General features: G+C 41.7%; 1 protein-coding gene and 1 non-coding gene across 2 annotated transcripts; both read left to right on the forward strand.

The window, feature by feature from the left end:
- The first annotated feature begins 1182 nt into the window (after nucleotides 1-1182).
- patl1 (PAT1 homolog 1, processing body mRNA decay factor) lies at nucleotides 1183-9834 on the forward strand. Its single transcript, XM_088301983.1, has 20 exons — nucleotides 1183-1326; nucleotides 2868-2976; nucleotides 3435-3656; nucleotides 3873-4103; nucleotides 4189-4265; nucleotides 4459-4539; nucleotides 4681-4881; nucleotides 5193-5297; nucleotides 5399-5485; nucleotides 5846-6057; nucleotides 6156-6300; nucleotides 6450-6567; nucleotides 6840-6937; nucleotides 7203-7262; nucleotides 7340-7485; nucleotides 7685-7844; nucleotides 8242-8367; nucleotides 8523-8614; nucleotides 8751-8900; nucleotides 9496-9834. The coding sequence occupies exons 1-20, from the start codon at nucleotides 1312-1314 to the stop codon at nucleotides 9515-9517; spliced, it is 2457 nt and encodes an 818-aa protein (XP_088158109.1). The 5' UTR covers nucleotides 1183-1311; the 3' UTR covers nucleotides 9518-9834.
- A 1796-nt stretch (nucleotides 9835-11630) lies between these two features.
- On the forward strand, nucleotides 11631-11717 carry trnar-ucu (transfer RNA arginine (anticodon UCU)). Its single transcript is given in 2 exon segments — nucleotides 11631-11667; nucleotides 11682-11717. It is a non-coding gene; the product is annotated as a tRNA-Arg (tRNA).
- Nucleotides 11718-12116: the final 399 nt, after the last annotated feature.

Raw genomic sequence — 12116 nt, forward strand, 5'->3', positions numbered from 1 at the left:
AAAGCAAATGGGGCCAATTATGAAAAAAAAATGTTAATGTCTGACTTTGGAAAAAAATGTCCCAAAAACTATCTAATTTATCAAATAAAAATAATGTTGGTTATCCAAAATAAACTAGAACAGGAATCCATCCTTCCAGTTTTATAGCAGCAGTGGATCGTTATTGCTTCATGCAAAATTGCTGTGCTGTTTGTATGTAAACCAGTTGGACAGCAGTCGAAACTGAACACAACTGAAATATAATGCAGCAAAAAGTTCCTGAAACGGTTCCTGATCTGTGAATAGTTCCTGCAAAAGTTCCGAGCTCCAGGATAAAGTTCTGATGTGAAAAAGGGCGTACAACTGAGTTTGATGCTTGTTGCTTGTAACTCCACTTGTCAATACTGCCATCTGTCGTTCAACATGAAAATTGCACTTTTCTGTAGTTTTTCCCGTCCAGGTCAAGCAAACAAAGCAAATGATTGGGAAAAAACAACATCAACAAAAACATGGCATTATTACTCCCCAATATTGACCTGTGAAGACATTTTCAAAGTTCGACCAGATATCAAAAATGTATCTTCTGGAAGCAGAGACGGTTCTGCACCGGGACTAAGGGGAAACCTAATCTCTTGATTTAAAAATTTTACACAGTATCAGTCTTCGTTAGCTGCTTGTGAAATGTGCTTGCGCTGGATTTGTTCACATTCTGTACATCCCCTGGGGGCCAAGCCCCCTCTGTCCAAACAAACTTGCCCTTCAGTGTTTTATTTTATATTTTAAAATCTATTCATAAATTATGTTCGGATACCCTCTACGTATAGGTCAAGCACTTCTTTACCACTGGGAGTTTATTCATCCCGGAGTTGTATCTGTGTGGAAAAAGCCTGAAAGTCACGTTAAGCAATTCACTAACTTCATTTTAAAATATTGTGCATTTAGTTTAATAGAAAGATCAATACATTTAATTTAAAAGCAAAATATACCAAGATTTGTCCACAATGCTTTGATTTTTTTCTTTTGACAGTATTGGTTTATCATCAATGGACCCGAATACATCAGCAACTTACATCCCCGTTCATTAACTGTACCTGAGTTTCTTTGATTTACACTATTAATTATTTTAGAAGTGGCATTACAGGTTACTTCGTTGGTCCACCAGCAAATGCAATCAGGAGAGAATCCTGAGACGCATTAGCGTACTCGTGTGCGTCCGAATGCGTGCTCGTTCACGTCATTTCCAAAACGCAAGTTCACGCGAACGTAACGCGTACGTCACTCGCGCGCCGTTTCACTGTTGATACGCCGACCTACCCTGAAATTTTAGGATAGATGTTTCGATTTCAGGTGAGTATCCCAGCCCCTCCCTCCATCTCTGAATACTAAATTCCGTGTTTAGGGAAATAATTTCCATTTTAAAAAGCAAGCATGTGAGTTAAATGTGGAATCTTCCTACTGCCCCATTGGCGGCCTGTGAAGCAGCCCACTTGCCTGCTGCAATGAGCCGCAGGAGGAAGAAGAGCGCGGCACTCAGTTTATCTGCTGACCGCCGAGGTTGACGTCAACCTTTCGTTAACACCTCCCACTCCCCTGAAATAATTTGCGCGACCCATCTCTGCATGTCATTGTTGTCTGTCGTGGATGCCCAAACTGCACATAGTTGCTCACGTTTACGTTTGAAATTGTAGGTCGTGCGTGATGCAAGACAACGTCAGGATTAGCATTGTTGCTAATGGTTTGTCCTCTCATGCTACCTGTGTTGTGGCAGACAACCGAAAAGAATGCACACATTTTCGCCGTTTTTGCTCTTTCTACATGGTGGTCATGTAATTGGCGAAGCCATTAATTTCGAGACGAAACACTGGTCACACACCTTGGACGTACCGCAAGTGTGCGTTTCACTCACAGGGATCGTGCTCAGTCATTGCTGACGAACCCGTGGATGATCTCAATATTTTCGGGATTATTGGCAATTTGTGTGTTTCCATTAATATTCACGGCGGCTGTAGTTGTTTCAACTAATTATTATCTATTACGTTTAATCCTGAATTTGTTAGCTGAATGCTACTATCCACAAGAGAAATGTGGCTAGCTAAGATACAATAAATTGATTAAAAGCAGCTAAACTACACTAAAGCTACTTCAGTTGGGCTGAGCCTCTAAAAGAAAAACTACATGCATTTTTTTGTGTAGTTCTTCTGCTATTGGGGTGTAAATAAACACGGAATCCTCACATTTTTGGATAATCATGCTTCTTGCTGTCATTGTAATACCGCAGTGACAGAACTGTTATTATTTATGTAACTAAGTATGTACTAAGAAAGTAATTACAGATGGGGTCATCATCATCCTCTAATAGTTTTGGCTTTTTGTTCAGATGTGAAGTATCAAATGAGTCATTTAAGTAGACCACAACAGTTATTTTTTGTAGAGAAATTAAATTGCACAAATAATGTAATACTCAAGAAACAACCTGATGTTATACTCTTCGTGCTCCATCTGTCATCTCATTTTCCACTTCTTGTCAGAATTACGTACGCACTAGGGCTGCCAAGGTTAGTCGACTAATCACTACGACGTCTATGATCCAAATGGTTGCCAATCAATTTAAGTAGTCGACGAGTCGTTTATTTATATACCTATATATTTATTTATTTGACGCATTGCTTTTCTCTTGAGGTGGTGTGACGTATTTCCAGTAAAATCTCTAATGGCATCGCACTTTCTTGTTTTGACAGATTTCTATCAATGTATAAAATAATATTTGCAGGGATTAATTGTAGATTTCACAGTTGGTGCGCGCCAACCAACCATTCTACATCAGATTTTCAATTTCAAACCTGATTTCACCATCCAGTTGCAAATCCCTTCTCTGTCTTGTTTTTCAGTCCCTGGATGAAGACTGTACGTTGGAGGAGGAAGATGATGGACTAGGAGAAGAAGACGAAGATGAAATTGACCAGTTTAATGATGACACCTTTGGAGCTGGGGCTATAGGTGAGTTACAGCAGTTGCTTACCTCTGCTGGATATGGACAGGAATATAAACCACTCCTTTTTTTCCCACACTTTGAACCATATGGCAATAAATGTTGTGCGGTTTATTTATGATTTTTTGGGGGGGTTATTTTTTTACACTGACTTGCTTCATGCGGCCAATAGATTTCCCGATAGTCTCGTCACGTCTGACCAATGAAATTACCTGACATGTCACAATACGACTGTCCGAGTCCGCCCTCATACCGAATATTCAAAACAATGGGAGGCATGGATGACGAAATGTTATCCCCAAACTCTCCAATATATGTACATATTTGTTTTGAAACTCTAAATTTAGCTGTTGCGGCTTTCAATCAGGTGTGCTTTTGTAATCCGGAAATTACGGAAATGGTTTAATTTGCAATAGGAGTGTTTGACACGCAACGTCAAACCACTAATTTGGCTTCTCTCTTTCAGATGATGACTGGCAAGAGGAACATAAGCGCCTCGCTGAGCTTGATGAGCGGGATGAACTTGGAGAGGGACTTGGTTTAGAAGTGGGGGCGAAAGATGAATCACATTTAGGAGCAGCTGAGGATTCATCATCCGGCCATGTGACATCTGTAGCCGGCCATCTTCCGTTTCACTCAGCCCTCTCTTTACCCCACCACTCCTCTTCCTCTGGCATACATCAATCAGGTTCGTGATAGCAAGTAAGACAAGTGTCTTCAAAAAGTGTCATTATAAAAGGGTCATTCCATGCCAAATACAAAAAAAAATGTTATCCTAGTGTATTTTGCAAGTGACGAACTGTGATAAAAGTTCACGGGTATGAATGTTTGTTTTGGTTTTTTTCAAGCACTGTATACTTGATCCAAACCTTGAAGTGTCCTGTTGCTTTTTGTTTACTATCAGATGTGGAGGATGGAAGAAGGGAAGGTGACTTGGCGGAGTCGCTGGCAAGACTTGTCCTGGAAGCTGACCCGGCTATTGCCGGAGTCGGAGCAGCAGAGAGGCCCGTTTTTCCCCCAAACCAAAGGTTGGGGCATGACCCGAGGTCCAGAGTCCAGCAGCAAGCTTCCCCCATTTCACATTCACCTCACCTCCACCCGCAGCATCAACGGCCCCCTGGGTCCTCCACCTCAGGTGAGGCGTTACAACCAGCATGCACGCGTGCGAGTTTTATTCTCAAACTTTCTTTGAACTGAGATATGTTCTTGCACCCGTCCAGGCCATCCTTCCTCATCAATGCTCACCTATCAACAGCAGCAACATTTACTTCGTTCTGTACCTGGCACCATCGGCCAGGTTAGTCTTTGACTCTACTTGTTATTGTGCGTATCGTCACAAGGTTATGGCTCAGTGAATGTGTCTTGTCATATGTCTGGACATGAAAACAGGCGGCTTCTCTGCACAATGTAACTTTAAGTTTGCACATTGTTTATTTGCTCAAACTGAATATTCAATAGTGGTCATGTTTTTTTTTTCTCATCACTCTTAGATGAACTCACGTAATATCTGGGAGAACAGTATGGGCTTTGGACCAGTCAGTGTTAGCCCCGGATTAGTTACACACATGGAGGTGAGTCTTTTTTTTTTTCTTTCAAATGTATTTTATACGAAATGAAATGAGTTTGACATCCCCGCACGGGCTCTCCGTGTTATTAGTTTATGCTTATTGTGAGTTTAATACCCCGTGCTTGTTTTTGGCTGCCTCTTTCAGGATAGTCCATTAATGTCAATCATCAAAGAGGTGGGACTTCCAAAACGTCCATCTCAGGGGAGGAATGATGAAGTACGCGATCTGTCCGAAAGGGTTCCACCTCCACGCTCCTCTTCTCCTGTTATTGGCTCCCCTCCAGTGCGGGCAGTGCCTATTGGAACCCCACCCAAACAACCAATGGGTCACTCCTTAAATCATCAGGTACAAAGCAGATGACTGCTCCCCGTGATACGTTCTCATTCCTTCTTTTTCTTGCTTGTTTTTGTCTATGGAGAATAAGTTGCACAAGTCCACATGTGTGAGCTCACTGAAAAGATTTATTTCCTGAAACAATTGAAGTCATGTGAGAATTTGCAGACTACTGTCTTCCGCTCGCTAAACTTGACAGGCAGGCTCGTAATTTCTCACGATTCCAAGAAGCTTTTCACAATTCTGCGTTACTCGTGATCAACTACAATATATTTTAACCGCACTACAATTCTCATCTTCTGTCTGTGTTTGTGTGTGTGAAGAGTCATCATCCCACAGCAGTTCATGTGAGAGCGCCGATCCAGCACCGATACCCTCCTCCTTTCCCTGAACGTTTGTCACCCAACAACACTCTGCTCAATTTCGCTGTGAGTTCTTTTTCTGCACCTTCTCTCGATGGGTTTCAATGCCACACTACTTCACTGTTGTTAACATTTTTTGTTTCTTGCTGACGCCCCTCCACCACCAGAACTCGCCACTGTGTCGTGGACCATTTCCTCCAGGAGTTAGTCCAGTGCTGTCACAGATTCAACGGGCGCAGCTTCTCAACTCTCAGGTCAATGATGCAGTTATGCATGGAATGTTTTTTTTTTTTCTAGCATTTTTTTTTTAGATTTTCATACATACATACACACAGCACCATTCAAAGTATTTAACTAGGGATGGGTACCCAGCCCTGGACCTGAACGGGCCCCGATCCGATGGTTCATATACTTTTTATACCGTGTATTGTGATGTTAAAATGTTTTGTGGAGTAATAACATGAAAACATTTTTGTATGTTTGGTATGAGTTGAAGGAAATGAAGATAAGATATCGTATGACCATTTCTGAAACGCCACAAAAGTCCACCATTTTTTTTCTGTACTGTCTTGTATGTTTGACCTTACTTACATCACACGCGTCCCTATTTCTAGATGGCGGGCGTTCCCCGTGGTGGTCCTTTGTTACCAGCTGGCGGTGGTTTCAGACCATTTTTCAGAGGCCCACACCCTTCGCACGGTCATCGAATGGGGCCACTACTTCCTCATGGGCATCCCAACCACATGCCACACATCAGGCATAACGCCACTCATCTCCATCCTCAACACCGCCGCATACTTACCCAGCGCATGCAAAACACAGGCGGGTATGTGATCGTCTGTAGTGCGTATGTACTCAAAACAATGCAAGCGCTGAAGCGTCTTCAAAGACGCCTGCGATTTGTGCCATTTTATTTCCCTGAAGAGACCGAAGCAGAACAGGAGGCGACTGGCGGAGCAGGGACCCATACAGTAACCTGATGACTCAGAAAGAAAAGGAATGGGTCACTAAAATCCAAATGATGCAGCTTCAAAGTACTGACCCTTTCTTGGATGACTACTACTATCAGGTTCGTTAGGATGTCATCATATGATGTGTTTGGTGTCGAATCTCGACACTTTGTCGATACAGTGGCCAGTTTTATAGTTTCGGTCAAACTGTGCTGTCATTTACTGTTTTTATTTTATGATCATCATCCGTCCTTGTATTGTTCTACAGCAGTACTATGAAAAGATGGAGAAACGTCAGGAAAAAGAGAGGGACAGCAGTAAAAAAGAGCACACCACCAAGCTCATCACTCCACAAGTTGCCAAGATTGAACACACCTACAGACCAGGTAAATTAAAAAAAAACAAAAACAGCAGAACCGGAACAGAGGCCTCACTCACGGGCTCTCCCACATGATCACTGAATGTAAAAATGTCGCTGTAGCTGTAGCATGACAAAAAGGGTCTGGAGGTACATGACAAAAAAAAAGGTGGGCCTCCACTGCTGTAGTTTATAGTCCACAAGAGTTCTACGATCGATTGCTTATGTGCACTTGTCCTTCACGCTTTCTTTCCAGATAGCCAATCATTATGAGCTCAATTTAATGTTGTTTTCTCGCAGTTCAATTTGCAGGCTCTTTGGGCAAACTGACAGTTTCAAGTGTCAACAATCCACGTAAAATGATTGACGCGGTTGTGACCACGCGCTCGGATGACGAGGTAGGTTTCACACAACGTGTCTGTGCGCGCTTGTCTTTTGTCGCTCATTACATTGTTGTGAATTAGTAGAGCGAGGTGACAATTGCATTTTATAGAAAGACAGCAAGCAAATCCGCTCCTTTTTGATAGTTTGAGGAACAAATAGCGTCGTTATTTGTTGTTTTGCTGGAATGTTGCAGATGTGATTTTTAGTGTTTAGTAAATAGAAAATGTTTTTGTCCTGCGAATGTTTTTTTTCTGACATTCTGTGCACTTTGATCACCAGGAGAAGAGGGAAAAGCAGGTTTGGAATAAAAGACGACAGATTCTATACACTGTGGAAAAGGTAAGATGACGATCACGGAACCCTTGCACATTTTCACCGTTAACGCTCAAAGTGTGGTTTCGCTCACCGTTCTTCAGATCTACAGTTTGCTGCTCGAGGTGCAAGACTTTGAGAAACGTTTTGTCCACGCAACAGAGGAGGACAGGGAGGCTTTACTGGAGCGGCACAAAACCAATACCATGCAGCTGTGTAACTCTCTGCAAGAGAAGGAGTGGGACGACCGGTAGGGACAATGTAACAGTCAAGTCTGACTGTTCGCGGGGCTTCGAGAGCACGAGCCACCACGAATTAAGAAGTCAAATGTTTTGAATTGCCTAGATTTGAAGTGATTCCATTATTTGATGTGTGGCAATGAAAGATTTTATCTTGCGCACAGAAACACGTCGCGCGCACTAATTATTTTCCCAATTGTCTCTGGAAAGGGTGAGTGATGAGCGGTGTGTCATGATCATGTCGGTGAGGAAGGGCAAGCGGCTCATCTCCAGGCTCCTCCCCTTCCTACCTCCCTCTCATGCTGCCGCCGTTGTTATGGCAATTGCCCGCAACCTTCCGACCCTGGCCAAGAAGGACAAGCAGGACCAGGTAAGTTAAGGCGAGGCAAGGCAGGCAGGTTAACTCAATGTGCTGTACATGAATAGTTCAACATTTAAAAACATTTAATAATAAAGACAGATCATCAATCATCTTACCATCAGTGGTGGTCGTGTGTGTGGTGGTCCGGTTCTTTAGGACCTGGATGACTTGCTGTGATTGATGCAACCATGAATTGTGCTCTTTGCCAGGAAATCCTGAGCGAGAATGTTCAGCCATTAGTTTGTGACCTCAAGTTAAGCGCACAGGCTTTACAGCAGCCGTCAAAGTAAAATTAGGAAGAAATCTCTCAAATAAATGTGTACATTTTTATTTATGTTTATATATTTTGAACAAGTCGTGTACAGTATATGCACACGAGCACTGATTTGTCGTTGCCCTTTTTTAGGTGCTGTGCTGGTTAGTGGAGCCCGTCTCTGCAGTGATCGTGTCCATGTCGAGCGCCGCCCTCACAGACTTGCTCCAGGAGCTCCAAGGCAGCGAGGGTCAACTTAGCGCAGTATTACACAACAAGGTACACGCGATTGGATGTAACGCGGCAAAAGTCAAGACATCAAACATCACCACTCAACTCGCAACATTTTTTTTATGGCCTATGAATTATTCTTATTCTTATTTTATTCTTTACATTTTCTACAGTGAATCATGCGTGATTTTGTTTCTGTTCAGTTTGGCGTGACGTTGCTCTATCTGATCTTGAGTGAAGGAGAGAGGATGCAAAGCTCCGACCCCAACTGTCAGCTCATGGATGACAATCGATGGTGAGGGACTCACGTTCATTGCTCTTTGTTTGTTGTACTACGTCTTTTTGAATTCCGGATATCATATTTGCTCTTTTTATTTTTTTTATGTGTCCTCCCCACCCACTTTTTTTCCAAACCCTTACTCCCTATCCAGGACGGAGCTGGTGTTTTCTGTCACGAGGGAATTGCTCAGCATTCCTTCTTCATCCCTCTCATCTTCTCTCTTCACACCAACCAACCTGATCACCCTCTTTTCACGCTTTATTGACCGGCCGCGCTTGGACTTGTTACAGGAAAAGCTCCAGTAAGTCACAGGAAAATCCGCGCCACATGTACTGGATGTTCATTCACTGTGTCAATCCTCCGGTCTTCATCCCATGTTTGTCTTTTTTTAGAAGAGGTTTGTGTTGAGTATTACGGTCTTGGTGTTACAACAGACTTTAGTATCCAATTACAGTGCCTCTGAAAATTCACACTTGGGTAGTTTTTCTACATTTTATTATGAAACAGCTGGTGCTGTGTGATATAGATAAAATTGAATATCTTGATAACGGTATACTGCACTGCGATAGTATACTGTATGTCGATATTGGGCAGCCTTATTCCAAAATCAAAAATGGACACACATCCTTTAATAGCACTTGAGGAAATTGTTGCACTTTTATTAGAAATAAATAAAAAGAGGAATATTGTTGACAAATTAAAGAGACAGACAATGATGTTATTATCCTTCTAGGCAAATTGTGTTATGAGCTCAGTCAGAGAATGAATAAAACACATAAGTCAAGGTACCACTGTATTATTTTTAATAACTCTCCATTTACATGACGTTTTTTTTTTTTTTATTGTTTTTTGCCCATCTGTTCAGTTTCTAAGAAAATATTTTTTTTCTTTTTCAGGATCTCTGACTTGTCCAGGTAGAAGTTACTACATCATCAAGCCAACCCACCCCACACTTGATGTAGACCTGCGTGTGCGTGTTTGTGTGCGTGTGTGTACATGCGTGTTTGTGGGTGTGTGTGTGTGTGTGTGTGCGCGCGCGCGGCATCGTTGAGTCATTTTAATCCCGTGTTTGCGCACGTCTGTCCATGTGATAGAGACCGAGGGGTGCATTTGAATGAACAGACGGCAGTTTTAATGAAATCTGCATTTTTTTTTTTTTAAATCTAAAATCTTGTTTACAATTATGCCCATGTTGAACCTTCAAATTAAAAATTATTTCTATTATATAAAAAGTGCACTGTTATCTTCTTGTCCAGTTCTTTTAGTGCAGTGATAATCACCGGCAAACACACAAATGAACTGTAAGTAGGAATTAGTCATAAATAGTAATGATCAAGAAATTGATAGCCTAAATTCATCTGCTTTACATCCATGTTTACAATTCTTATTGGAGTGTCTATTATGAGTAATTGTCTTTTTAAAGATAATCAGTGTCTGGTTAAGAAAGAAAAGAAAAGAAAGAGGAGGTGGGGTTCTACTTTTTCAAAGTCGCCATCATTGAAGACTTAAAATTGTCTCAACCTGTAAAGCCATGTAAATAAAACCTAATAGGAGTGCTTTTACTCGACTCAAAAGTTCAGCTGTTGTATGTCCACTTGGAGGTTGGTCATAAACTTGCTCCTCATCAAAAGCGCCTTTGATTTGATGCTTTATACGTGAATAAAATTGGCTTGCTCACAGAAAGAAGCTTGAATTTGTTTTGGGTTTTAGTTTCTCGCTTAATTGAATGTGCACATCTTTGAAAAGGTTGGACGAGACGTTAATGTCCCGCAGTCACTGAAGAATCATTCCAGACATTTTTTAAAATTCTATACCTGTTTTTCTAACCACTTGCAAACAACCTTTTGGTTAAGAGTAAAACATTTTGCAAACCTTGACTGTCAATCTTAACGTCATACAAAACGACGAATATAAAGACAGCTTTGCATCAGCAAATCTGGTAAAAAAAAAAAACAATGCACCCAAATCTTGATTTTATGCGATGTACGAAAGCTGGTGTAGAGCTTTGCTTTGATAAGAACGTTGCCTTCACCAACGTGGCGGCTACGTTGGTCCGTGGCTTTGATTTCTATGCTTTGCTGCAGGTCTGCGGAAGGTGCAGTCCCGATATGAGATTGAGTAAGGATTGTTGATAGGTCCCGGCTAATATGGATTCAAAAAATAAACTGCTAGAGTCGCCACAACTGGATAAACATTCAATTGCCTAAGGTCCCAAACTGGAACGGACCCCGAGGACAGCGTTGACATTGTTACCTTTGTCTATGACAAAATGGCAATTTTTAGACATTCAATGCGTTGGGATTTTAAAAAAAACGCACGGCCCCCACCCCCTTTAGTTGTCAACCGAGTGTGTTACATTCGAGAGACGTCCACAATCGATCCTTATCAATGACACCTGGAACCCGAAACCTCCATAGACACTATAGCGACATGTTGAAATCCCCCCTGAAGGGGCCCCGACTACCCATGGTCCTTCGCGTCGAGGAAAAATGAAACAAACATGTCCGTCGTGGAATGCAAATAGAACCTTAAAAAAGATGAACGAAGATGAAGAACAACGGCAAAGTAGTAAGTTCAGTCGTGTATAATCTGACATAGTTTTTTTTATGTCAATTTTAAAAACATTTCTCATATTGGTACGATGGCTTGTAATTTTGTTAAACCACTTAACGAGTGGCAACGAAAGATGGCCACTGCTGGCCTCGTTTCTTGCTTCAGCGAATACTTAGTTTTTTTTATGTCAATTTTAAAAACATTTCTCATATTGGTACGATGGCTTGTAATTTTGTTAAACCACTTAACGAGTGGCAACGAAAGATGGCCACTGCTGGCCTCGTTTCTTGCTTCAGCGAATACTTAAATTTGTCGCCGTAGGTTTGCTGTAAAAGATGGCCGAGCTGTAAAATATCCAGGGAGCCGCTTTGACAGTCTCCGCGTCTTTCGAATGATTCTATAGTGGGATATATTCGCTTGGAGGTACTGCTCGAATATGTTCGATATTTAACAGAACTCGAAAATGATAGCAACAGGTGGCTCCGTGGCGCAATGGATAGCGCATTGGACTTCTAGGCTATGCGAGGTGATTCAAAGGTTGTGGGTTCGAGTCCCACCGGAGTCGAATTTTTTATTTTTCGCATTTTTTTTTCGTAGCGATTCAAAGGTTGTGGGTTCGTGTCCCACCGGAGTCGCATTTTTTATTTTTCGCATTTATTTAAATATTTTTGCTGCTTTGAATCTCACTATATTAGCACAATAGTCTCACTAAAACGTAACCTATCACGCTTCCATGAGAAGCATCACCTATGAAAATTACCTTCGTGTCGCGTTTTGTATTTTATGTTTAAAATGGTTTAAAATGTCATTCCCTGTCTTTCTAATTTAATCGAATGCAAACCGAATAATGTGATTGTTTTACCAACCTGAGGTGCATAAATACGAAAGGAACTGTTAGTTTGTGAACTTTGTGGCGCAAACGAGCCCACCAAGATCTGAAACGTTAATGTTTCTTCTTACCAGT

The sequence above is a fragment of the Idiotropiscis lumnitzeri genome, chromosome 8 (genome assembly GCF_059441095.1).
Source record: "Idiotropiscis lumnitzeri isolate Australia: NSW breed Sydney's pygmy pipehorse chromosome 8, RoL_Ilum_1.0, whole genome shotgun sequence".
NCBI classification, from domain to species: domain Eukaryota; kingdom Metazoa; phylum Chordata; class Actinopteri; order Syngnathiformes; family Syngnathidae; genus Idiotropiscis; species Idiotropiscis lumnitzeri.

Excerpts from the sequence above, each read along its gene's own strand:
- patl1 (XM_088301983.1), top strand. Across the intron at positions 4,266-4,458 it reads TACCTGGCACCATCGGCCAG|ATGAACTCACGTAATATCTG; the intron begins GTTAGTCTTTGA and ends CATCACTCTTAG. Across the intron at positions 8,901-9,495 it reads TTGTTACAGGAAAAGCTCCA|GATCTCTGACTTGTCCAGGT; the intron begins GTAAGTCACAGG and ends TTTCTTTTTCAG.